Source organism: Crocuta crocuta, unplaced genomic scaffold, assembly GCF_008692635.1.
Source record: "Crocuta crocuta isolate KB4526 unplaced genomic scaffold, BGI_CrCroc_1.0 scaffold235, whole genome shotgun sequence".
NCBI lineage: Eukaryota > Metazoa > Chordata > Mammalia > Carnivora > Hyaenidae > Crocuta > Crocuta crocuta.
Window position 1 is genome coordinate 9,754,796 of NW_027531285.1, and position 24,257 is coordinate 9,779,052.

Genomic DNA, 24,257 nt, shown 5'->3' on the forward strand with positions numbered 1-24,257 from the left:
TACAACTTGTCTGGAGTTTTAGAAAAGACATGCACCTCTTGAATACCCCATTTCCTTGGAAGGCACTGAATTAATAAGACCACTGACTGCAGCCCCATTTGGGGCATTTACTGAAGAGTGGGCAAGATGAGAGTCCGGTTGATGTTTGAAGTTACTCTACTTTCCCTTTAACTGTGAGGCATCTCTTTCCCACCTGTACCCCTTCCCAACACACACACATACAGACACATTCGTATGCACACGTGCATGCTCACATGTGCACACCCATGCAGAGTCACTGGTGCATCCAACAGCAGTGTTTTGCTAAAAGCCTCACGTCCCTGTTCGCACGCAGGTTTTCCTAGCCATATCACAGGAAAAGCAGCTGTGCTATATCCACTTCCTCATCTCCCCAGAAGTTAGGCTGAACAAGGACCAACAGTTTAGGGTCTCTCATTTTGTGACTGTTTTTCCAGGAAATCAAAGTCAGAATCCCCGACCTCACTGCAGCACGATCTTGTAACTGGGGCCTTGGCCAACCCTTGGGTCTGCCCTGCTCACTGCCTTTGCACTGCTTCTCTTTGCATTCGCCCTGCTGTCTGCTGTTGTGAGGCATCAGGCCTCACTGCTTTGAGAGCGCTCCTTGCACAAAACCTGAAGCCGGCCAGATACAGATACACTCTCTGTAAGCACCCCCTTGGACTCTCTGAGGGGCTGCTCCTCCCAAGGAACAACTCCCTCCCTCCACCTGCAGCCCGTGAACTGGGCACACCAGGCCAGGTGTTCTGGTGGCTTCCTCACTGATCTCCTCACAGTGGCTCCCACCAGTCAGCCCTCCTGAGCCATGTCCTGAAGCAACGCCGCTTGGTCTGTCACATCCTTATTTGGAAACATTCGAGTGCCTGCTTTGCCTTCTGAACCAGGTGGAAACTTCTCAGGCTGGAGATCGACACATTCTATAACCGCTATCCATTTTCTCTTGCAGACTGCTCCCTTTCCACCTCCTGGACAGACAATAAATTAAGCACTTTTCATTTAATGCTCACAATAATCCTTCATCCTTGCTTTTCCAATGAAGAAATTGAGACTTACAGATGCTAAGTAAGTTGCCCTAAGTAACCCAAAGTATTTCACTTCCTAGGGCTGTGAGCCTACCATAAACGTGGTGGCTTAAAATAACAGAAATGTATTCTTTGCAGTTCTGGAGACTAAAAATCTAAAATCCTGATGTCAGCAGGGCCATAATCCCCAGGAAGACATTAGGGGAGATTCTTTCTTTCCCTTTGCAGCTACTGGTGGTTCCGGATGCTCCTTGGCATTCATTGGCTTATAGCTGTATCACTCCAGTCTCTGTCCCCATCATCACATGGTCACATGGCCTTCCTCCCGTGTCTCTTCTGTGTCCAGATTCTCTCTCTCTCCTTCCTTTGTCTTTTGAAGGCACCATTCATCAGATTTAGGATCTGCCCTAATGATTTCATCTTGAGATCCTTAGCTAATTACATCTACAAGGACCCTATTTCCAAATAAGGTCACAATTTGAGGTGGATACAAATTTGGAGAGAAGACAGTTCAACCCACTACACCAAGCAAGTGAGAATTTGAAACTACTTCTATCTGACTCCAAGCCTTAGACACTTCACTTAACCATCTTCTAGATGCTGCCGGCCACCTTGAATTTCTCTCTTTTTTCCTAAACAGATTTTTCTCTCTCCTGTCTCTTTGCCCTTGTTCACACTATATGCTGTTTTCTTTACATAAACCAACCTCTCCTTTTTTCTTTTCTTCAGCAAATCTTACCTGTGAAAATCTTGAATAGCCTTCATGATCGAGATCAATGTCACTTCCTCCAAGAAGACATTCATGATTGCACCAACCAGGCAAGGAATTCTCTCTCCCACCCAAGCTCCAACTGCCTTACTTCACATGTCTCCACTGCCCATCTGCTCTTCTACAGCATTCTAGGCTTTTGTGCCGTTGTCCTCATTCACCACGGTGCCCACTTCCCACCAACATATCACAGAAGGCACAACTACCTTCTCACACTCTGTCTTCTCCACAGCCCCTTGCACAACAGGAGCCCCTTACACTTTGCTCACATTCATCAAGTGAACGCAGAACCATCTGTCTTTCCCTGTATTGAATAGTCGACGTGTTAGTGAGCAATGCTTAAAAACCAAATTTCCCCAATGTTCCCACTTCCCCAAAATGGAATCTTTAAAAATAGCCCAATTTACTTTTCCACATCGAATCCAATCATTTAAGTAACTTTTGTCCATTTGAATTTTGTCTAATGGCAGTAAATCCAGCCCCTTCCCCATGGTTTTTTCAGTTTCTTCCTATCTCCAATGCCACCTTTTCTGGCTTCTCGGGACAGGCAAATATACTATTCTCAGGGGCCCTGAAGGCCAGGCTAATGTCTTAGTCATTACGCCCCCAGCACCCAGCAGTGCCTGGGTGCCCAACAACGTCTGAAGGATGCGTGTGGGAATGAAGCCCTAAATGCTGCATTAGAGAAGTCCTCGGGGTCCTCCTGCGATGATCACGTGTGCAGCCTCACACCATCCTCACGGCAACCCTAAAAGTAGGTGTCTTGGTTATTCTCATGTCACAGATGGGAAAACTGAGGCTGAGAGAGGGAAGTTCCTCCTGGTCACACACCCAGAGTGAAACCCAGGTCTGTCGACTCCAGAGCTGTCGCCCTTAACCAAAAAGCCTCTCAGACTGGAATGCGCCTGTGTTGTCTTGCCCTGGCTCGAAGGGAGCCCCAGTGTGAGGATCCAAAAACACCCTCTTAAGCTTGGGAGTCTTGGCAGCTGTTGGCCATTTGGCTGGGAAGTTCTGAAATAAGTGAGCAGAATGGTTAAATCTATAAGACAACAGACAATCGTGTAAATAAAGAATGTGTGTGTATAGGGTGTGTGAGTGCATGTGTGGTGTTATATGTGGGGATGTGGTGTGTGCAGTGTGGGATTTATGTGCTGTGTTTGCTTTATGCATATGTTTAGGTGTGTTCTGTGAGGAGGGGTGTGTGGTGTGGAGTGTGTGGTGTGTATGTGGTATACTAGGTGGTATGGGGTGTGTGGGCTGGGGCACGGGCTGCGTGGGATGTGCGTACGGTGTGGTATGTGTGTGGTGGGCGGGTGTGAGGTGTTGTGTGGAGTGTGTACAGTACGTGTGGGATGTATATGGTGGAGGGGGGTGTATACGTGAGGTGGGAGTGTCATGAGTATGGTGGTTCCCGGGAATGAAAAGAGCTGTGTCTATAGCAAACAGTTGGGGATACAAAAAGATGCGAATGACTCCGGGTCACATCTGGACTCTACTTCTAGTCCAGATATTTAACATCTGAACAAACTGGAACAAGTCACTTATCCCTTTGAACTTGTTTGCTGCAAAATGGCCTTTCAACTTCATGGGGCCACTGGGAAGATCTGTTCAAGAGGAAACGTTATAGGGGAGTCTGGGTGGCTTAGTCAGTTAAACGTCCAACTCTTGATCTCAGCTCAGGTCTTGATCTCATGGTTGTGAGTTCAAGTCCCACACTGGGCTCTGCACCAGGCCTACATAAAAAGAAGAGGAAGAGGAAGAAGTAGGAGAAGGAGAAGAAGAAACAACATTATAAAAGGCACAAATATAGGGGCTTCTGGGTGGCTCAGTCAGTTAAGCGTCGGACTTCGGCTCAGGTCATGATCTCATGGCTCGTGAGTTTGAGACCCCTGTCAGGCTCAGAGCCTGGAACCTGCTTTGGATTCTGCATCTCCCTCTCTCTGACCCTTGCCCACTTGCACTCTGTCTCTCTCTCTCTCAAAAATAAACATTTTTTAAACAGTCCAATATACACAAGGCACTGTACTGAAGAGTATAGGAGGCATAAAAAGGAAAAGTACTAGTCCCTGATTTTACAGTGTTTCCATTCCATTTGGGGGAAGGCAGATGTATAAAACTGATTTATGCAGAATGCAGGGGGTGGGTATGACAATAAAGACTGACATCTCTTGAGCTCTTCATGTGGTGGCAGATTAAAAGACGTTCATCTCACAACCTTACAAGGTAGGTATTATTAGCAACCCCATCTTACACATGGGAAAACTGACGGTTGTAAAGGTTTCGCCTTCACTCCAAAGACACGCGGATATTAAAAGGCACCAATGTTAAAAGGCCTGTGAAACCAGAATCTCCTCTCTTATCACCTCCCTGTACTGTTTCCTCGAACAATTCAGAGGCAAAGCACACAGAGACAGGACCCTTTGTGCTGGATTTGGAAACAGGAGAGCGCACCAACAGAACTGAGTTGTAAGGCTGTCGCTTTAGGCAATATTTGAGGTACCATTATTGTTGCTATTAGTGTGTGTCTGATTACAAACTCAGAAAACACAGGGAGAGGGAGCAGAAGAGGGTACTCACAGGGGCCAGAGGTGTGAAAGCAGGACACCAAGTGGTTCCATCCCAGCCAGGGCTCACACACCGCCCCTGGACAGAAGCCACGTGAGGAAGGCCAAACCATATTAATGTCCGAGAGGAGAATTTGGTTAAAGCCCTGCCTGGCTGGATCTCAGGCTGAAAATCACCAGTTTCTTTTCTTTTCTTTTTTTTCGCCCTGTAATCCTTTATAATTTCCTCTAATGCTTTAGTCTTAGTACCACGAGCCTTCAGGGAGCAAGAGCACATCTGTTTAGTCAGGAATTTGCTAAAGTAAAAAATCAATCTGGCTTTTCCTAGAATTTAGCATCTAGAGGACCCCAAATACTTCTCAACTGTATTAGCCAAAACTAACTTTGCATTCTTATGACTCATGATTCCAAAGGAGAAATGTCAAGGATATTCTGAAACAAATAACAGCTGGGCTATCACCAAAGAAAAGAAGAAATAAAATAACAGGTATGTTTCTTTAGAGTGTGCTTGCTCTATATGTTATATGGAAAGAATCATAATTGTCTTATTTGGGGAGGAAAAACATTTAAGTATACCTTTTTGTCCCAAAGATTTTATTTATTTTATTATAAGACATATAGGTAAAAACTTGCATATTCTGAAAAAGATAGAAAATGGTAATAAAATGGACATTTTTCCTATTAAGAAATATGTTCATAAATATGCTTTATCAAATGTTAAAATGGTTATTATTTTGCAAAATAACAATAAATACAGCAGAACTGTGGCATACAAGGGTCAACCCAAAGTACTAGAAGTATTTATGTTTTGTGTTTCATAAAAATTCAGACCTTTGATCATATTTCCAAATTTGGCATTTGCACTCCAGGTTGTATCAATAATTCAGATTTTTAAAATACTTTCATGATGGCCCCATGACTTTAAAAACAATGAACCATAAAAGGTGGTTTGACTAAGTAGAATTTGATTAAAATAATTTTCCTCTAAACAAAAAATTACAAGACACAGAAGCAAAGATATGATTTTTGATCTCGTAAGTAGTATCTGGATCAGTTCCCACTTTTATAAATTTCTGGATCCCTAACTGTGGGCACTGAACAAAAACTGTTCACTAAGCTTTAGTTTCCAGCAAGGTCCACCATTTCTTTTCACAGCTTGATGGAGCAATCATGGTCATGATTATGATGAGCCTGGTTCTATAATCCTAGCTCCATGAAGATAAGGTACAGAGAGAGGTTCTCCCTCCTTTGAATAAAAACTTTGAAGGCTTTCCTATATTTCTTTATGACCTAATGGCCTCAAATTCACCAGTATCAGAACACTGGCTGAAATTTTAACAATGAAAAGTTCTCACTCTGAGCATTCATTTGTAGGCTTCAATTCTCTACTATCCAAAGGAGAGAGGAACACAAGTGAACACCAAACACGTCCTCTAAGGAGTCCTGGGTGCTCAAGTAGCCAGGTCAGGCTTTTCCTGTAAATAAATACTGATTTTACAAAGATCTTTCATTTCCCATGCATTATGTTGCCCTTAAGGCTAACACATTAATTCCCAGCTACAATGGGGGAAGCCATATATAATAATACTTAAGGATGATCCAATCTAATATAGATTATCAGTCCCAATGGTGTTCAATGATGTCCGTCAGGTGGACATCTGGGTGACTCTGGGTGCCTAGAGCACAGAGAGGTCATGGCAGGATTTGGACTTGAGCTTGAAGGCCATATTCTTGTTGTTTTTGGCCACGATCTTGCCCCAGAAGCGCCTGGCTTTCCTAGGGATGCTCTCCCTCCTTTTCTGGTAGGCCAGCCGCCGCTCATTCTTCTCCTTGCTGTCCCGCCGAAGGCGGACCTGCCGCACGATGCCCTCAAACAGCTCCTTCACGTTGTGCTGGACGGCCGCAGAGGTCTCAATGAACTTGCAGTCAAACACCACAGCGCACGCTCTCCCTTCTGGAAAGGAAAGGAGAGGAGAAGAAAGTCATAGGAGCGACACAGCACACAGCCCAGCTGATGATTCCCGACCTCGGCTTGTCTCGAGGTACCTCTAAGTCAGTCACACATGTGATGGCTATAGGAGGCCACTGTGTCCAGGGCACAGAGAGAGGCAGAGTCACAGGGAGATTCCTGGAAGCGGGAGAGACGGGCTTCAGATCTGGCCCATCATAAATTCACTGTGTGAAGGTCCAATTTCATCAAATACAGTAATATTAATTATAACAATAAGAACCACAGCCCTAGTTTATGCCAGGAACTGAGTTAAATACCTTTTTATAAGCATTATTTTAATGCTCAAAACTATCTTGAAAAATACATGATCCCTTTCAAATGGATGAAGAAACTGAAGTGGGGGGTAGTCTTTTAAGAACGTGAGGGCATTCACATAGCCTGTAAGTGGCAGGGATGAAGCCAAGCCTCCTTCTTCCTCAAGCTCAGATTCTTTTTTTTTTTTTTTCAATTTTTTTTTTTCTGAGAGAGAGAGACGGCGTGAGCAGGGGAGGGTCAGAGAGAGAGGGAGATACAGAATCTGAAACAGGCTCTAGGCTCTGAGTTGGCTGTCAGCACAGAGCCTGACACGGGGCTCGAACCCACAAACCGTGAGATCATGACCTGAGCCGAAGTCGGATGCTTAACCGACTGAGCCACCCAGGCGGCCCCTCAAGCTCAGATTCTTAACTCTTTCTCCTAACTGCGTTTCCTGACTTGAAACACAATCCTGCTATTTGACCTTCCTCTCTTAAAAAATAATTTTAAAGCTCTGATGAGATACCTTGAAAACCTTTTTGATGATGTCACACATGTACAATACAGTGACAACAAACTATACAAACAGGATTTTCTGGAGTGGCCTCAATGTCAAATGTCCCATTGTGTTCAACGGCCATGTATCCAAGTTTTGGTTAGGAAAAAAAAAAGATTCCTTTTTTTTTTTAGACAGTGTTCCTTAGACAGTGTTCTCCTAAGTTAGATGTTCCCAAGCTAGTTGTATACATTAAGTCATCATCAGGTTTCTTTTCTCCTGAGTGGCGTCTGGCAATGCAGTATTTTATTTTTGACCATTGTACCAGGAACCAAATCTGTATTCGGCCAAAAAAAATCTCAAGGGCCCTGAAAGCAAATAGGCAGTATCTCTGAACTAGGCATGAAAAAGTATATGTGACACCATAAGGCTGGTGCCTTCACTGAAATTTCAGAAGCAAAAGGCAGGGGACAGGAAGATGTTTCTAAGGTCTCCAGGAACCAGATGCAGCCGGAAGAGAATCCTTATTCTCAATGAAACTCTCAGAGTCCTCATCTTTCTTGCTTAAAGAGACTACTTTTATTTCCCTGAACTCTTGAGAGCTCCCTGGAGAATAGAAACAGACAAGGAGTAAAGGCTCGGGAGGGCCAGTAAATCCCTGAGCACGATCTTTTCCCTACAGGAATTGCAGGGAGGGGGACCAGACGGACCAGGGAGCAACAATCAGCACACGGACAATCTGCTGGGAATGTTGGAGTCTCAGACACGAAGCTCAGTGGAGCATTTTAACGAGTCCCTGGTTCTAGCTTCACGAAGGAAGAAAAGAGCACCTGTCTAAAGAAAACCAGGTGACCCAGGGACAGTTTCTATGGCTCCCCTTACCTGATACAGACACTTCCCGGCACCGCACCAGATCACTTTTGTTGCCAACCAAAATTATAGGAATGTCCTCTGTTTGCCGAGCCCGGCGGAGCTGGATTCGCAGCTCAGATGCCTTCTCGAAGCTGGCTCGGTCCGTGATGGAGTAGACAATCAAGTAGGCGTCCCCGACCTGCATGCAGTGGTCTTGGAGCCATTCATTCTCTCCCTGGTAAAATGAGAAGAACCTCCCTGAGCTCAGGCGGGCCTGGTAAATGAAGCATCGGTGTGCAAAGAAACAGTACACGTATCCTAAGTACCCTTGCTGATATGAGGAAGGAAGGAACCGTATTCCAACTCCCCAGATGCATGTCATCCATGCCTGCACTGTGTCCAGTGGCTATAAAGACTGGCTAGCCCGCATCAGGTATTTCTGCCAAAAAGTTTTGACTGTCCAATTCCTCCTACAGCTTGAGTTGATAAATTATAAATTATATAAAACAATGACTCTGCCAAACCACATTCCCAATTTCTATCCAATCTACCCAAAATGAGCTTTTTCTGACTTCCAAAACCTCCCTTTTGCCTTTCCCAAGTGATGAAACTTAGAATCCTTCTGAGACTAGGAGAGTTCTCAGTAAACAGGCCTAGCATATATGCTCAGGAGCCCAAAATTTTTAAAAAGCACATGGTGAAGATGAGTATTAAGACTGTCAACTCCACATAATCTGGTTTTATATGTAGCTTTAACTTATTATCCATACTTGTTGGCACTTGCCCTAAAGCGGATATATGTTTTTGTATTTTTTTTTTAATTAAACTGAGGGCAAATCACTGCCACTTGCTTATTATTCAGAGCTCGTCTGCGAATGACCTGTTCCTCGCACTTCAGAAAAAGAAAGCTTTTAATCAAGAAAATGAGCCCACCTCACCTAGAACGCTAAAAAGGACAAGGTCACCCTCACACCAGACAGCCTGTTGGACGGCAAGCCTTGAGGGAACTTACAGAGAGCTAGGAGCTCTGCATACCTTGTTTTCCCACATGTCCAGGAGTATAATTGTTGCACTTTCCCCGTCAACAATCAGTGTTCGCTCGTACGTATCTTCTAGAAAAGCAAGAGCAGGGACACTGGAGTCAGGAAATTAGGCAACACTTTTCCGTGAGCGTCATGTAGAAAATTACACTAGGAAATAAGCTTACTAAATATGCAATTAATTATGCAAATATACAGATATTCACAAAGGCAAATTACTATTTTTTAATCACCTTTAACAACATTCTATGTATGTATTGCTCCAGTACTTCCTAGCAGAACACCTATGTCTTCTGAATGTGTATCACCAAAAACCACTTGAGGTGAAAGGCTTTCGTTTTCATCATTCCTGGACCTTTTATATAGAAAAACCATTTATAAGGATAAACTCACTGAGAGCTTTTGACTCTGATTCGATGGATGATGCCAAGAGAAAGCACTAACTGCCCAGGGGAACTCTAAGCCCCATTTAGAAGCCTTACATGGAATTCCACCTTCCAGTGGGGTGATTGCTGGCAATTTCAGGAGCTCTAAGCTCAGAGACATTTTTTCCTGTTTTGAGACATGCACGAAAAAATCTTGCGACTATCTCTGTTTTGGCTGAAGTTTTCTTCCTTAAAAAAAAAAAAAATACAGCTCCCTACGAATAAACAGCTTATTCTTCCATTTCAAGTACAACAGAAGGACAGTCTCCAGCTCTACTTGGTAATGGAAACTTTCCTCCCTACACTTGAGCCCAGACTGGGTGTAGGTGAAAGGTGAGAGGTACCATGTGCCAGAGCAGCTCCAGCCCGAGAAACCAATGGATGGGAGTGAGGGGTAGAGTTGGCTGAGCTCCTTGGGATTTTGCAAGAAGGATTCCCATCAACTCCATACACATGAGCCCTGAGCCCACCCCCACTCTGTCTCCACAATGAGGTTTTCTGTTTCGAAGTTCACCATTTGAGAATTATGATTTTCATAATGAGTTTTTTTCTTCTTTACCATGCTTCTTGCTGCTCCTTTTGCCTGAAACCTGTTCCCTGGGAGTTCCAGAGGCATGTGCCTCGACCTCTTTCCAGGGGAAGTGTTCCCTCACCATCTACTTAAAATCACAACACATCTCCCCGACCAATATTTCTTACTCTCTTCCATTTTCATTTTTCTTCATCGTACTTGCCCCACACACAATCCACTTAACCTATTTTATTTACCTATTTTATTCTTTTCTGTCCCTCTCACCCCCACCAAATATTAAGGCAGGGATCTGCTGCTATGTCCCCTAGCACCCAGTGTGGTGCTTAGCATACTACAGGTGGGCGACCAGTGCTTATCGAATAGATGAACGAATGAATGAATGGATGGATGGATGGTAACTACAGCACTGGGGATAAAAGCACAAGCAAACCTGAATTAGAATATGGATGCCATCTCTTATTAACTATGTGGCTCTGGGCCATTTACTGAAGTGCTCTGGGCCTCAGTTTCTTCACCTGTGAAATGGGACTGATAACAGTGTTCATGTCTTAGGGCAATTACATAGGCTAGGCATGGGCACAGAGTATAAATGCAATAAATATTAGCTGTTGTCATCACTTGCTCAGGTGGAAGAAGCTGGTTCTTGCCATACTCAGTGTTTCCTACCATTGGTAAATTCTAGCTTAAAAGCATTACATAGGGGAAACTGGGACATCTCTTGTTTTATAATAACAAGGGGTTTATAAAAAGCAATGCTCCTGGCTTAAATGTTTCTTCATCTAGGAAATGGAATCAGCAGAGGCAAAGGGAGGAAAATGTGGACAAATGAAAAGGCTCTTTCTGTCAATTTCCCTGCCTCCGTAAGGTGTCATTCTAATCAATGGTAATGGTGCCCCGCTGGGGGATTAAGTCTGTTATCCCCATCCGGTCCGCCATCCGCAACACGCAGCAGGAATGGGATCACAGTGGGAAGCACAATCTGGCTTACTGCAGAGTAGGGCCTCCTGACTCAACAGGCACATTTTACAACCAAACGGAAATGATCAGAGCCCGAGCAGCACAGAAGGGGGGCCTGCTGACTGCCCATTTCTTTTCTTTAAAAGCCTTCCCTGTGCTCAAAAAATCCAAAACAGCACTTTCTCTGGCCTCAGCCCACCACTCATCATCCAGAAGCAGGTACAAGGGACTCACTTGAGTCCCCAGCAGTTCAAATAGAAACATAACAGGTTCCAATAGGTAGAGGGGAGAAAACAAACTCACACTTCTCCTTGGTTTAAGAGATATCTGAACATTAGTCTAGAGAAAATGTGGATAGTACCTGAAAAAGTAGATGGCTAACTGCTTTGGTGTTCTGGAAGATTCCTGGACTTAGCCCTGCCTGAAAATCAGTGTGTTGCAAACCCTAAAACAGTGTATCTCCATCCTGCTTCTCTGCATATGCCCCACACCTAGGTTTATTTTTATTTGAGGGGGCCAGGAAGAGACAGACAGACAGACAGACAGACAGACAGACAGACACACACACACACACACACACACACACACACACACACACACACACGAGTGGGGAGTAGGAGGAGAGAGACAGAGAGAGAAACAGAGAGAGAGAGAGAATCTTAAGTAGGCTCCATACCCAGGTAGGAGCCTAATGCAGGGCTCAATCTCATGACCCTGAGATCCTGACTTGAGGCAAAATCATGAGTAGGGCACTTAACCAACTAAGCCACCCAGGCGCCCCCACACCCAGATTTATATACGGCCTCTGGCCTTTGGTCCCACTCCCCAAGGATTCTTCAGACACACAAAATATCCTGCTTCACAGCCCTCTGCTAACCAGGGGAGGGCCGGCCTGCAACCAAAGTTCTAATTTCTCTTCCTCCCCTTTGTCACTCACCTTTTAGCCTTCTCAAGGGCTAATCGGGTGAGGAGAGGGGAAATAAAAGAACATGAAATTCTCGAAGAGTCCTTTGAAATCTGCCCTGGATTAAGGCGTGTAGAGAATGGGTCAAGGCCTACTGGCTTATCGAGCTGTTCAGCATCATGGGTCTGGAGAAGCCCCCACTTCTCCAGTGCTCTCAGTAAAAGCTGGGGGTGTACGCGCACACTCTAGAACAAGACAGATCCTGAGGGGTGGGATGGAATTCTACAGTCGGTGACAGGAGCTATTCTCCCTGGACTAATACACCTTAATGTGTCTTTCACTTGACCCTCACTGTGCTTGGAGGACCCTCCTGTCCAATACTGGCCCACGTGCTGTGTGGAAGCTACACAGTTCTCTCCCTCACTAGGACGGGCGCCTGCAGCCTCTCAGAGGCTCTGAGGCTCCAACATCCCTCCCCCCAAACTCTCAACTGCTTTCAGCTTCCACAGGAAGCCATCCCGGAGAAGCCAAGGAACCCAGAAGGGACGCCTACTCTAGGAGCAGCGTCCTTCTGTCTTGTGGCACGTCTCCTCTGCACGTCTCACAGTGCCCTAGCCAAGGGTGGCTGGAGTGGATGGGGACTACAACCAACAAAAGTGCCAGTTTGAGAAGATAAATCCAGGCACAGGACATGGTAGATTGAGAATCAGCTCTAACACACACTCATTCTGTACGTCTCACGTGCCAGGCACTATGCTACATGCTTAATGTATGTTCCCTCTTTTAATCCGCCAGTGCCCTATGAGGAAGGCATTGTCTCTATGTCCCTTCCTAATAAGGAAGTTTGAGGAGGGTCGGTACCTCGTGCAGGAGCACTCAGCTACATCAGTGTCAAAGCTGGGTTCCAGACCCACACCATCAGACTGAAGTCCAGTGCTCTTCCCATACTTCCTGTGTGCATGCGCAGTACTTCCTCACCGACCCCAGGGCTTCCAGATCCTAGATGTCCTTAGGACCCAGCTCAGAGACCACCTCTTCTATGAATCCTTTACTAACTTCCACGGCCAGAAGAAATCTTTTCTCCTCTCTATTCCCACAGCACTGCCCCTGTACCGCTTTCAAGCCACTCATCACATCCTATCGTGATTTACAGTTGGTGCACAACTGATCTCTATTGCACATACTGGAAGCACCTTCAGGGGGGACCCTAGGACCTTTGCATGACCCCGTGGTGTTTCGCCAAGTTCCACGGTGTATGTTCAGTAACTACTTAGGAATGAATGCATGCATGAGTGAATGGATGAATAAATGAATGAATGGCGTTCCGTGTGTACAGAGAGTCATAAGATTATTGCAATAGAGCTGTAACAACATCCATCTTTATTAGGAGAAATATTGACGAGAGTATTGTGTAGAGGTTTTTTGTGGTTAATGCTGAAAACAGAACAATGTGAGGGCATGACTTGGAAAAACTTCTTCTTTAGAACCATAAAACCAGTAGTGATTCCAACAGCTGCCTACAGGTAAGGGATGTAATCCTAGACACTATAAATTAAGTTACTCAAACAGGACACATTAAATAGGATGGGTCACCTGAGGAGTTTCTTGCCAAAGATCCTGTTCAAGGAGATAAGGATTCTCCCTCTCCCTCCCCTCATTAAACAAAAAGAGTTTTCCCAAATATAGAAGACTGTCTTCTCAAATTCCAGATATGAGTTGGTCTTCTCAATGCTGTACGCCTCTGGGGCTAGCCCCCTCCGGGTAAGTACCGCTCCACTCTAACTGACAAACATTTTGGAAAGTCGGCTACCCACTTCTTTCAAGACCTCCCTCAAAAACAAAACAAAACTCATGGCTGATCTCTTCCTTATGTCAATCTCCCCAAACACTTTACTGTTACTTCTTAAGATATTCACTAATTTTACCCTGCTCTGAATTACAGCCACTGACACTTCACCCCTTCCTGAGAGGGTATACTATCACTGGGTACCCCAGAGCCTAGCCCAGAGCCAGGCGTGTGCCTGACACTGGTAGCATTGAGACACTCAGCTCACGGGCTGCAGGGTACAATGAATGCACACAACTAGGTCTGACCCCTGGCCATACCGTGCACTAGCTTTATCACCCCAGGGAAGTTACTTGTGTGATAAGCTTCCATTTCTTCACCTGTAAAATAGGAATATTAATTCCAAATTGGTTCAGTTTTTGCATTCGCTGAAAAAACTCATGAGAAGTACTTCGCATAGTACCTGGCACATAGCAGGTTCCCTGTCAGTGGCAGTCTAAGAGTAACACCAAACTAAGATTATAAAATCCTGAGTTATTCCAGCTGACCCACTGATTCGAGGTAAGCCACTTGGTATCCTTGAGACTCAGTTTACTCCTATGAGTACAGGAATTTTGTGAGTACCAAAATAAACAGGATCAAGTAGAAGATGCCCAATAAAGTGCCTTTCCCATGGCAAATGTGCTTTAGATAGTAGTTCCTCCCTCCCCTCCTCCTATACCGACAGTCAACCACCAGCCTTTACTGAGAAAGAGAAAATCAGCCTTCCAATACTGAGGTCACTATCTCTCTTTGACTCTCGTTTAGCTCTAGTCCCTGAGACTTTCAAAAGTGAGGAGAGAAATCAATGTGCTACCAATGAGTCATCATTTATAGTCCAGGTCAGGAGCTGCCTCGTAAGCAGTGAACTCCCGGACACTGGAGATGATCAGGATGAAACGTTTAGCCGAAACGGGCTGACAGCAGTAGTGACGAAGGAGCAGCATTCCTGTGCGCCAAGTACACGGCAGAACTGACTCCTCACCAAGGCATCTTCCTACCCTGGGGGGTCTGTGATTCAGCTGTGAGTTGCAGCTGAGAGCACAGATAGATCATGCCACTTGGGCAAGCACTGGAAGGTTCTTCCTTCATTTCTATAGCTGCAAATGAGGACACATAGCACCCTTGTCGTGTATGCTAAGGCGGAAGCTGGGGCTGAAAGACATTGTATGAATACCCCAGAAGGTGAGGACCCTCATATTACTTCCCAGAATGCAGTGCTACACTTTACATGTATTTGAGGAACACGTGCGTTTTTGCGGCTATGTCACCTCAAGTCAATTTTGGAAATAGGCAGGTCTTAAATATTTTCAATGAGATTGTACATGCAAAATCATCTTGAAAACCTGTAAGACTCTATATAAGCATAGGTATCACCATTGTTATACTTAAAAAAAAATTTTAACATTGTACTATTTCAAATAAAGATTTTAAACTATTTTACACCCTCGAAAGACTCTAATAATGGTGGAAACTGATGACTCTATCCTAATACTTTTTCAAATTGGTTTGGTATTAGGTACAACTGTGGGAAAAAGCTATATCTACACTGAGCTCTTGAAAAATCCAGGTCAGTGTTGGCAAACACCAGAGGTGGGATCCTGACCCTCTGACTCTGCCCTCTTTAACCGCTCTACCCCCTGGCCCTGTGGAGCTGGAATCTAAGAAAACCCCCGTCTGGCCCAGGTTCCATTTGGAACAGGATGGCTCTTCATCCTCCTGTCCTAAGGAGCTGTGCCAGCTCTGTTCGGGGACGCAGCTTCCCCCAGCCAGTGCCAGGAATGCATAATCACCACTACCAACTCTGCGGATAAATGGCCCACCCACTCGCTCTTTCAGACTGGACCACCGCTAATGGACGGAAGCCCACCGGGGCCGGGGCCACCTACCTCCCAGCACCTCGCAGTCGCTGTCCATGCTGTCATGCACACCTGCAAAGATGTTGGCCAGAGTGGACTTGCCCACCCCCTGCTCCCCTATGAGCACCACCCGGTAGTAGGTGTTCCCCGACTCGGAGGAGATGACGGAGTCTGTGGAGTCGGAAGACCAGCTCCGGCGGCAGTGGTCCTCCAGGGCGGCGGAGTGACGGCTGCGCTGGCCGTACTGGTGGGGCTCCTTCTGAACCATCAGATGCCTGCCGTCCGCTGGGATGCTCCAGCGCTGCTGCTGCGGCTGCATGGCCACAGTGCCCTGGCGCATGGTGACATTGTTCAGAGTCATCGCTGGGTCCTGGAGAGCAAAGCAGCCAAGATGTAAGCATTCGTAAGGAGGAGCAAGAGCTCAGGGGGCTCAACCATACAGTCGGCCATCAGTGATATCTGATCAGATGGGGTGATACCAAGTAACCCTGACATGAGGAATCCCAAGGAAAAAGTCCCCAAACCCAAAAGGCTTTCAACTGGACACACACACACACACACACACACACACACACACTTAGTAACCAGCTCCCCAGGTGGACTGTCCTTTGCAAAAAGGAAAAAGTACCATCAACGTCACCCATTGCCCTAGGGCTTCCTCCATCCTCAGGGAAGCCCTGGATCTCCCACTCAGCACTGACACAGGGGCAGCCAGAAGAAACGAACAGCCTTCAGAGATGGCTTGAAAAGCAACAAGTTAATGGAGCTGGGGACCAGCTGGCCAGGTTAGCTGCTCTTGTCTAAACATGGCTCTTAACTGCACCAGCGTCCAGCGGGCTTTTGTGCCTGGGTGGGAAACACGTGGCAATGACATCACTCCCTCTGGCTGGACTGGACAAGCACTTATTGGAACTTCCATGTTTAGTAAAGTCACCCTGATGCTCCCCAGCTGCCTGAATAAGCTATTATTTGGGGGCAAAAAAAAAAAAAAAAAAAAAATTTCTGTTGAGGTTTATGCCTCAGCTCTGCCCTCTTGCCATCATGTTTAAAATATCCTAGTCCCAAGCCCTGTTGTTCTCGGAGGGAAAGGACCTACTCACGTTCAGACCTATCACAGCTGCGGAAAAAAATGCTTCACTCTTCTGAAACCACATCCACTCCAAGAGTTTTAAAATTCAACACGGATTTCCACCTTCTTGAGGAAAAGCAGAAGGCCGAAGACTCTCCCAAATGACATTCAACAACTTTGCTACAACTTTCCCTCTGCAAGACTCCCTCCCCTTGCACGGAGGTCTGTTCCCGAAAAGGCTTCTTGAGATAAAGTAGAAGCCGTCTCATTTTAATCAGCAAGATAGTTGCTTTCTCATTTAATCTCTCATTCGTGAGAGTGAGAAATGCACACTCCCCTTCCCACACTCACACCCCGACAAGCCGGCCACTAACGGGGAGGACCTGCCGGCTTTTCGATCTTAAAAGCAATGCCTCAGTTGGCTGACTTGCATTCAAACAACAAAGCATGACGTTATCAGTCAGGGCTGCCCTCTAACTACACAGTCTGTAGGAGGAGGTGACGCTCCTACGGAACCGAACTAAGGAACCTGCTAAGGACAAAGAGCATCCTCAGCACCTTCAACTCTGCCCCCGACCAGAAGACCGCAGCGCAGACCGCAAGGTCCAGGGGCCCTTTTCCCAAGTTAGAAAGTTCTGCGGGCTGGGAACNTCAGCGCCCCCGCCGGGAGGGGGCGGCTCTGCAGCAAACTCCGACTTGCAGCCGCTTCGCCGAGCCGGTTACTCGCAGTCATGTGACTCCCTTCTCCCTTTTTGAAAAATAACAACAGTTCCATCCCGGTCTGCTTTCTTTTTTCTTTTCTTTTTACTAGGCGGACCCACGAAGATGGAAAAATACACTAAGTGCCACTTGACCGCGCTTCCCACGGTGGCGAGCTGTCGGGATACAGGATGGAGGACGCAGGTTTGAGCTGGGAACCCAGCTTTGAAGGAAAACAGGGATGGCCCGGGGGCGCACGGAGACTTTACGTCGGGGATGGGGCTGCAGCCACCTCGAGTGGCCAGCGGTTGTGTCAGCCTCATCTTCTGCGCTGAAAACTGCCCCTTCCTGCGTCCTGTCACCCTCTCCCTGGCGGACGGAGGGAGGAAAGCCCCACGCCGCTTTACTTCCCTTCTCTGGCAGGGACCCACAGAGAAGGGACCAGATAGAGGTGACGAAAAGGGACAAGACCTTGAAAAGGGCAGTTCGGAAAAATAACTTAATTAGGGGTCCAAGCAGATTGTGCTAAATGCTGCTGGCCGTGCTGTCGGCCCGGATGCTGAGGCTCCTCTATCAGGGAATTTAATCAGCGCCCCGATCAGCAGCATCTCTGTACCAGGCTCCTTGGCACTGCTGGGCCTGGGCATGGAGCCCATGCCTCCCGGCCATGGAGAGGAGCCCTGAGCCAGACACTGGGGGGCCGTTCCCCCATCCCCACCCCAGAGACTCCTGTGAATAAAGGCCACAGGGTTGTTAATAATAATAATAATAATAATAATAATAATAATAATAATAATAAACAACTACTACTACTACCATTTACTGAGTACCTCTGAGTACCTACCCGCAGTAGGTACTGTTAGGCCTCTGCAGTGCCTCAATCCCACTACACTCTGCAAAGTAGATCTGTTGCTGCCCCATTCTACGGGAAAAAATGACACTCGGCCAGAGAGCTTGACCCAGGTCATACAGCTCTTGTAAGTGGCATAGTCAGGATTCAAAACCTGGTTTGCTTGACTCTGGGCTGCACCACCAGCTGAAGGGTTTCAGTGACCTCTTTCTGGGGACATGGGCCTTTCCCAGACGCTGTGTTTGGAGATGACACGGGCCTTTCCAACACATCCACCGGCTTTGCCAGCCAGCTTCATCTCCTGGTTGGCTGGTGGCTCCAGGCAGCGGCCAAAGGCCCCAGCATCCATCTGAGTGGCTGGCCTCTGCCGTGATTACAGTCCATTCTCAGCGAACCTGCATGCAGTCATCTGCTTTGGGGATGATCCAAGTGACCAGTTGTGGAGACCTGCCAGACCCCACTCTGTCAACTGGTCTCAACAGAAACATGTGGCTAAAACTAAGAATGAATCAGAGTCTGTAAGCATTTCATATAGCCTCTCAATTCTACTTTTGCCATTGATGAAGAACCTAATTCTTCACATTAATAAGAACCTAATCCTGTGCCTAGGCGATATCTACTATGAACTGCTTTTCATTGGTATGAGTGAGGCACACCAAAGAAAACAAATCTAAAGATTGATGGGGGGGGGGGTTCCGTTCACTATTGTTTGGGTAAGTACAGCAATGCTGTGTTTGAATAAAACAATCTGCCTTCTTAAATTTTCTGTCCCACAAAAAGGCAGATGGGAAAACAACTACTTAGCAAAAGTTTCAACCGAACGACAGTTAACATTGGAGTATTTAGACAAAAATACAGTTACACCTCACAAAAAGCACTTTTCAGAGCCAAATCTTAGCCCACAGAATCCCAGCTAGCTTGTCCAGGATTCTGACTCACTGGAACCATCTGAGGGTATGGAACTGGAGGAATAAAAAAGGTAAAATCAGGGCATTTGGACAAGTGGCAAGTTCTGAAGAGGAAAATATTGGCAGAATATTACAGTTTCTTGTTCTATTAATTATTCTGTCCATAGTCCTTCTGGCAGTATTTGAAGGCTTCCTCGGGGTTTAACTAACACAAAGATGAGTATAGCTAGAAGGCAGAACCCAAAACAACAAAAATAACTAACATTTACTGAATAACACGCATGCTATATCTCAGTTGATCCACGTCACTACCGCACTTCCCCACGTTTTACAGATGAAGATGATGAGGAAAGAGGTGGAATCACTTGTCCAAGGTCACAGAGCTAGTAGGTAGGAGAGCTGTGCTCTTCAGGGTCACAGTCTTAACCTGTTCTACTCAGCGTAGGGGACATACTTGAGTCCCGTTCCCATGCTAGCCCCACCTCAGCCCATGCCCTCCCTACCACGCCCCCCCCCCCAAAGGGGAGTTTTTATCTGATTGGCCAAAGCCCGTGACATTCACTGAGCCACGTTTTACTAGCGGGCAGGAGTTTTTACTTAAATGCAGAGGGCTGTCCTCTTCCTCTCTTTGGGCCGCATGCACTGGATGAGAACGTGAACTTGGGTTCCTTTAAGGCCCTGACTACCTCCCTGTCTCTGTCACTCTTTCTCTCAGAATGTAGACCTGAGCAACCAAGTCCCATGATTTCAAAAAGGGATGAGAGAGGGTAGAAAGAGGTGGGGATGAAGCAGTAGAGCCTCTGATAAGGGCTGCAGGTTAGGGCATCAGGGACTTGCACAACCATTAATATAATATTACTCTGAATCTCATTCCTTGAAAACGCTAAGGGATGCAAGATGATGGGTAGACGCAAGATCCATACATCCGTCAGTCAGTAACACTACCCTACGAGCAAGGGAATCACTGAACCTCTAACAAGCCCTACTGCCTCATCGACCCTGGAGACCGACTAAAGCCAATGTGTGCTTACTCATGCCACCAGGCCATGATACTCCGTGGTAAAGGTGACGTGGTCCCTATGCTCTCCCTTTTTCACCAGCAAGTGATAGACTACACTGGGCACTGAGTAGGTGATAAAATAAATGGTTTTTTTTTTAACTACTTTTTAAATGTGCTGCCTTTCGATCAACCCCTTTAGGCAAAGCAAGTTCTCCAACTCCCCGCCACCCTCACTACCCCAGCCAGTTTCTTTCATTTGATTAAATAGCGGGCCCCAAGGGCATCTGACTTTGTAACCCCTGCAAGAGCTGCAAGAAAAGGTATGAGGGGATTTAGCATCAGAGAAGCAAGTTCAAACCCAGGCCTTTCTCCTTAGACACCTGATGCTGGGAAGGTCACCAGACCCCCTATCCCCCTGGGGTGGGGGTCTTGGCTTCTATCATTCTGAAGTCTAAAGAGCTACTAAGCGTGGAAGTGCTTTGTCAACCATGGAGCACCATGTCAATGTGAGTGATTATGTTTATGACGCAGAAACCAAAGACTGGAGCTAGGCCACCTGCCCTCGGTTTTGCTGCCTCTTAAGGCTCAAGTTAAATTAAGCCAGGAGAATTCAGGACACATGAGGCACAGGGAAGAAGGGTGGGAAATGTACTCAGATTGATGTTACTGGGAAAAAAATAATTAGCAAGGAGAACGCTATGGTTAAGTTCTCTGGAAACAAACAAGGAGATGGGGTCACATACTCGGCTCACAGAATGGGTCTCCACCAGTCACAAAAGCACGGGAGGTGCCGGGTGGGAGGCAATGTGCAAAGTGTCTGAGCACAAAAAGAACCACCCACCCCCTCCGGGAAGTCTAAAGAAGGAAAGAATTACTATATGGAAAATCATTGCTTTACAGAAGGGGGGAAAAAAGGCTCCAGTTGCAAAATCAAGAGAGCCCTGATTAAGAGAAAATAAAAACTGAAGAAAAGATGGCTAAGAATAACCTCTCAACACCCAGAGGCCTGTGGGATCCAGATGGACACTCCTTCCAGCTGCATCCTCCTTCCCCGGCCCCCCGCTTCTCATCAGACTCCTGCTGAGCAGATTCAATTTTCCATTGAGAAAATCTTAGCTTTCACCCTTCCTCCAGCGTTAGCTCAGCGTCAGCCGGCTGCAGGCTTACCACTCCAGTGGCAGAGCTTGCTAGAGCCCCTCCTTCTAAAATCCTGCAGGGTAAGTGAAGAGTGCAGCGTCCATCTCAGAAAGCCAAGGAGAGGCTCCTGAAGAAAGCGGCTGTTCTCTGACCAGCATCCTCCATTCATTCATTCATTCATTCATTCATTCAACAACAAATAACTACTGAGCATCTACCTTATGCCAGGACCTAGGAATAGGTACTCACGACTCATGGAACTTAAGTTCTGGGGGAGAGAAATAAACAAAATATCACCATATGCATTCATTCACTCATTCATTCACTCATACTCTGAGCACTCCACTCTTAATCTCAGTTTTCTAATCTATAAAAGAGAATGATAATACTGGGGAGAATGTGTAAAGTAGGGGTCAAGTACAGACCCATTCAGAAGTCTGGCAATGCCAATGCCTGTGGAAATGTAAAGAGTTCTTTTGCCTTGTTGGGGGTAGTGTAAGTTGGTATGGCCACTTTGGAGATCATCCATCAACATCCAAGATGTGACCTAGCAGTTCCACGTGTAATTGTGCATCTCCTGGGCTATACAAGGAGATGGATACAAGAATGCTCAACAAAGCATTGTTTGTGAAAACAACCCCCCGATGGTCACCAAGGAATAAGTACATGGTGGTATATTTACACAATGAAACTATTATGCAGCGGTACGAATGAACGACCTAGATCTACTTGTATCAATATGGATAAATACCGAGATCTTAATAGTATCTTGAAAGAGCAAATAGTTTATCTAGACGGTAGTAAGTTATTAATTTTTTTAAACTCCACACTAAGATTTTATGCTTAAATACATTTAGTAGGGGCACCTGGGTGGTTCAGTCAGTTAAGTGACTGACTCTTGGTTTTGGCTCAGGGCATGATCTCACAGTTCTTGCATTCGAGCCCCACATCAGGCTCTGTGCTCACAGCACGGAGCCTGCTAGGGATTCTCTGCTCCTCCTTTCCCTTCCTCTGCTCACATTCTCTCTCTCAAAATAAACAAACATTTAAAAAATAAATAGATACATACATTTAGTAAAAGTATAAGAGCATGGATGAGTAAAATACACACCAACTTCAGAATAAAGATTACCTCTGAGGAAGAGGGGAATGGCAATTGGCTGGACAGCAGACTTGTGAAAACAACCAAGAAGCCAGTAGACAGTTGCTTATAAGATCAAAGTGCTTAGCAAAAAACAACAACAAGAAAAAACAAAACAAAACCAAAAAAACCCTGGAATTTATGTTGAGTTTAACTGTTGTTCAGCAGTGTGAGTTAAACAAATACTTATTGAGTACTTACCATTATGAAGCAATAGCCCAAGCCCCAGGGACACACAGTCATATAAAATCAGGTTCCTATCCTCAAAGAGCATAAAGTCTGTTGTTCCTGTCTCTGGCAACACCAACCCATGAAGGGATCATCCAGGAGTTGCCCGAAGTAACCTCATTTTCTAACACAATGCTTTCCCTGGAGTTCCTTTCTCCAGCAACAGAAAAATCAATGAGACTATTTGACCAAAGGAGTCAAAATCAGCCTAAGACAAAGGCCTTGAGTTAACCAATTATAGTGACATAGAATTCTTTGATGATATACTTAAGAAGGCAAAAGAATGGGTTGCGGATGTGCACAGTTAACACCTTTCACACATGGGTGTAAGTATCCCTGCTCTCCTTCTTTGTTCTCCATTTCCATTGCACATATTCCTGATTGTCTACATCTTTCACAGTTGGATGGTTCCTCCAACACCTAACAGGGAGCAAGTCTTTTCGGCTTTGATAGAATGCATTTAACTCATTCTTGCAATGAATATCATCCAGACTTTTTTTAATGAATCAAGCCCATAATTGATGAAAATGTAGAAGTCTACATTACTGTTATTTTTTAAAGATTCCTTCATATCCAATTTAAAAATTAGGCAAAAATCTTTGACCAACAAACATATGCTTTGTTTTCTAAATAAGCAATTCCTATCATTTCTAACTGAGGATGGTGCATTTATTGGAGGGGTGAAGTTAACACCAGAAAAATGTAAGAGTGGCTGACACGCATTATCTATTCCCATTTTACAGATATGGCTGAGGGAAAAGGTTTTATGGCTTGGGGTTGGCAGATTCAACCCGTCTAACTCTCATCCAACACTCTGGCCTACGTGATGAGATCTCCACAGCTCCTTAAGGACAGACTCTGGCAGGGCTCCTCCCACCCCCAGGGTAGCAGGAAGAGAGTAGGCAAAATCGGACCATGTTACATTAGCAGGTGCAGAAGTGGAACGAGAGTGGGAGCTGCTGAAAGGCCAGGAGACTATCATGTCCACCTCTGTATCCCAGCTTCTAAGAGTAGTCCTAGCACCCAGTAAGGATTCAATATGTGTCTGTTGAACAACTGAATAAACAAACACCATTCACCACCGTGTTACCTGATCTGTTATTTAAAACCCCCCACTTAGGGGACGCCTGGGTGGCTTAGTTAAGCGTCCGACTTTCGCTTAGGTCATGATCTCATGGTTCGTGGGTTCGAGCCCCACGTCGGGCTCTGTGCTGACTGCCAGCTCAGAGCCTGGAGGCTGTTTCAGAGTCTGTGACTCCCTCTCTCTCTGACCCTCCCCGGCTCACGCTGTCTCTCTCTCTCTCTCTCCTAGAAATAAATTTAAAAAAATATTTAAAAAAGAAAACCACCTAGACAGCTCACGGTGCCCCTTTGGCAGACCAGGCCTCCATCAACAGGCTTAAAGGCAACGAGCCACCATCTGAGGCAATGCAGCTGGGCGATCCAACAACCACGTGCTGGCCCTTAACTGTGTGCAAGGACATATGTGAGGTGCTGTGCAGGATACACAGCCAAGGGTCCAAAGCCTCACATTCAAGGAGCTCAGGACCCAGAGGGAGAGGAAGCCAGGGAGCGTGATCAGATGTAGCCGACGGTGAGAGGCTAGGAGACGTGGACAAAAGGAATAAGGTGGAGTCCGTATGGTCTCTGATGCAGGAGAAACTTCCCTCCTGCTCCCCACAGGCCTGCCTGGGCTCATGCAGCACAATATCCTAAT

The 24,257-nt window shown here is 46.1% G+C and overlaps 1 protein-coding gene across 1 annotated transcript; it reads right to left on the reverse strand.

The window, feature by feature from the left end:
- Positions 1-4,969: 4,969 nt before the first annotated feature.
- On the reverse strand, positions 4,970-15,950 carry GEM (GTP binding protein overexpressed in skeletal muscle). The gene is made up of 4 exons (XM_077771318.1): positions 15,539-15,950; positions 9,002-9,078; positions 7,997-8,201; positions 4,970-6,327 (listed from the first exon to the last, which is right to left on the reverse strand). The coding sequence occupies exons 1-4, from the start codon at positions 15,867-15,869 to the stop codon at positions 6,050-6,052; spliced, it is 891 nt and encodes a 296-aa protein (XP_077627444.1). The 5' UTR covers positions 15,870-15,950; the 3' UTR covers positions 4,970-6,049.
- Positions 15,951-24,257: the final 8,307 nt, after the last annotated feature.

Excerpts from the sequence above, each read along its gene's own strand:
- GEM (XM_077771318.1), bottom strand. The coding sequence starts at position 15,869 with ATGACTCTGAACAATGTCACCATGCGCCAGGGCACTGTGGCCATGCAG. Across the intron at positions 9,079-15,538 it reads CGACTGCGAGGTGCTGGGAG|AAGATACGTACGAGCGAACA; the intron begins GTAGGTGGCCCC and ends TTGCTTTTCTAG. Across the intron at positions 6,328-7,996 it reads CCGGGAAGTGTCTGTATCAG|AAGGGAGAGCGTGCGCTGTG; the intron begins GTAAGGGGAGCC and ends TTTCCTTTCCAG.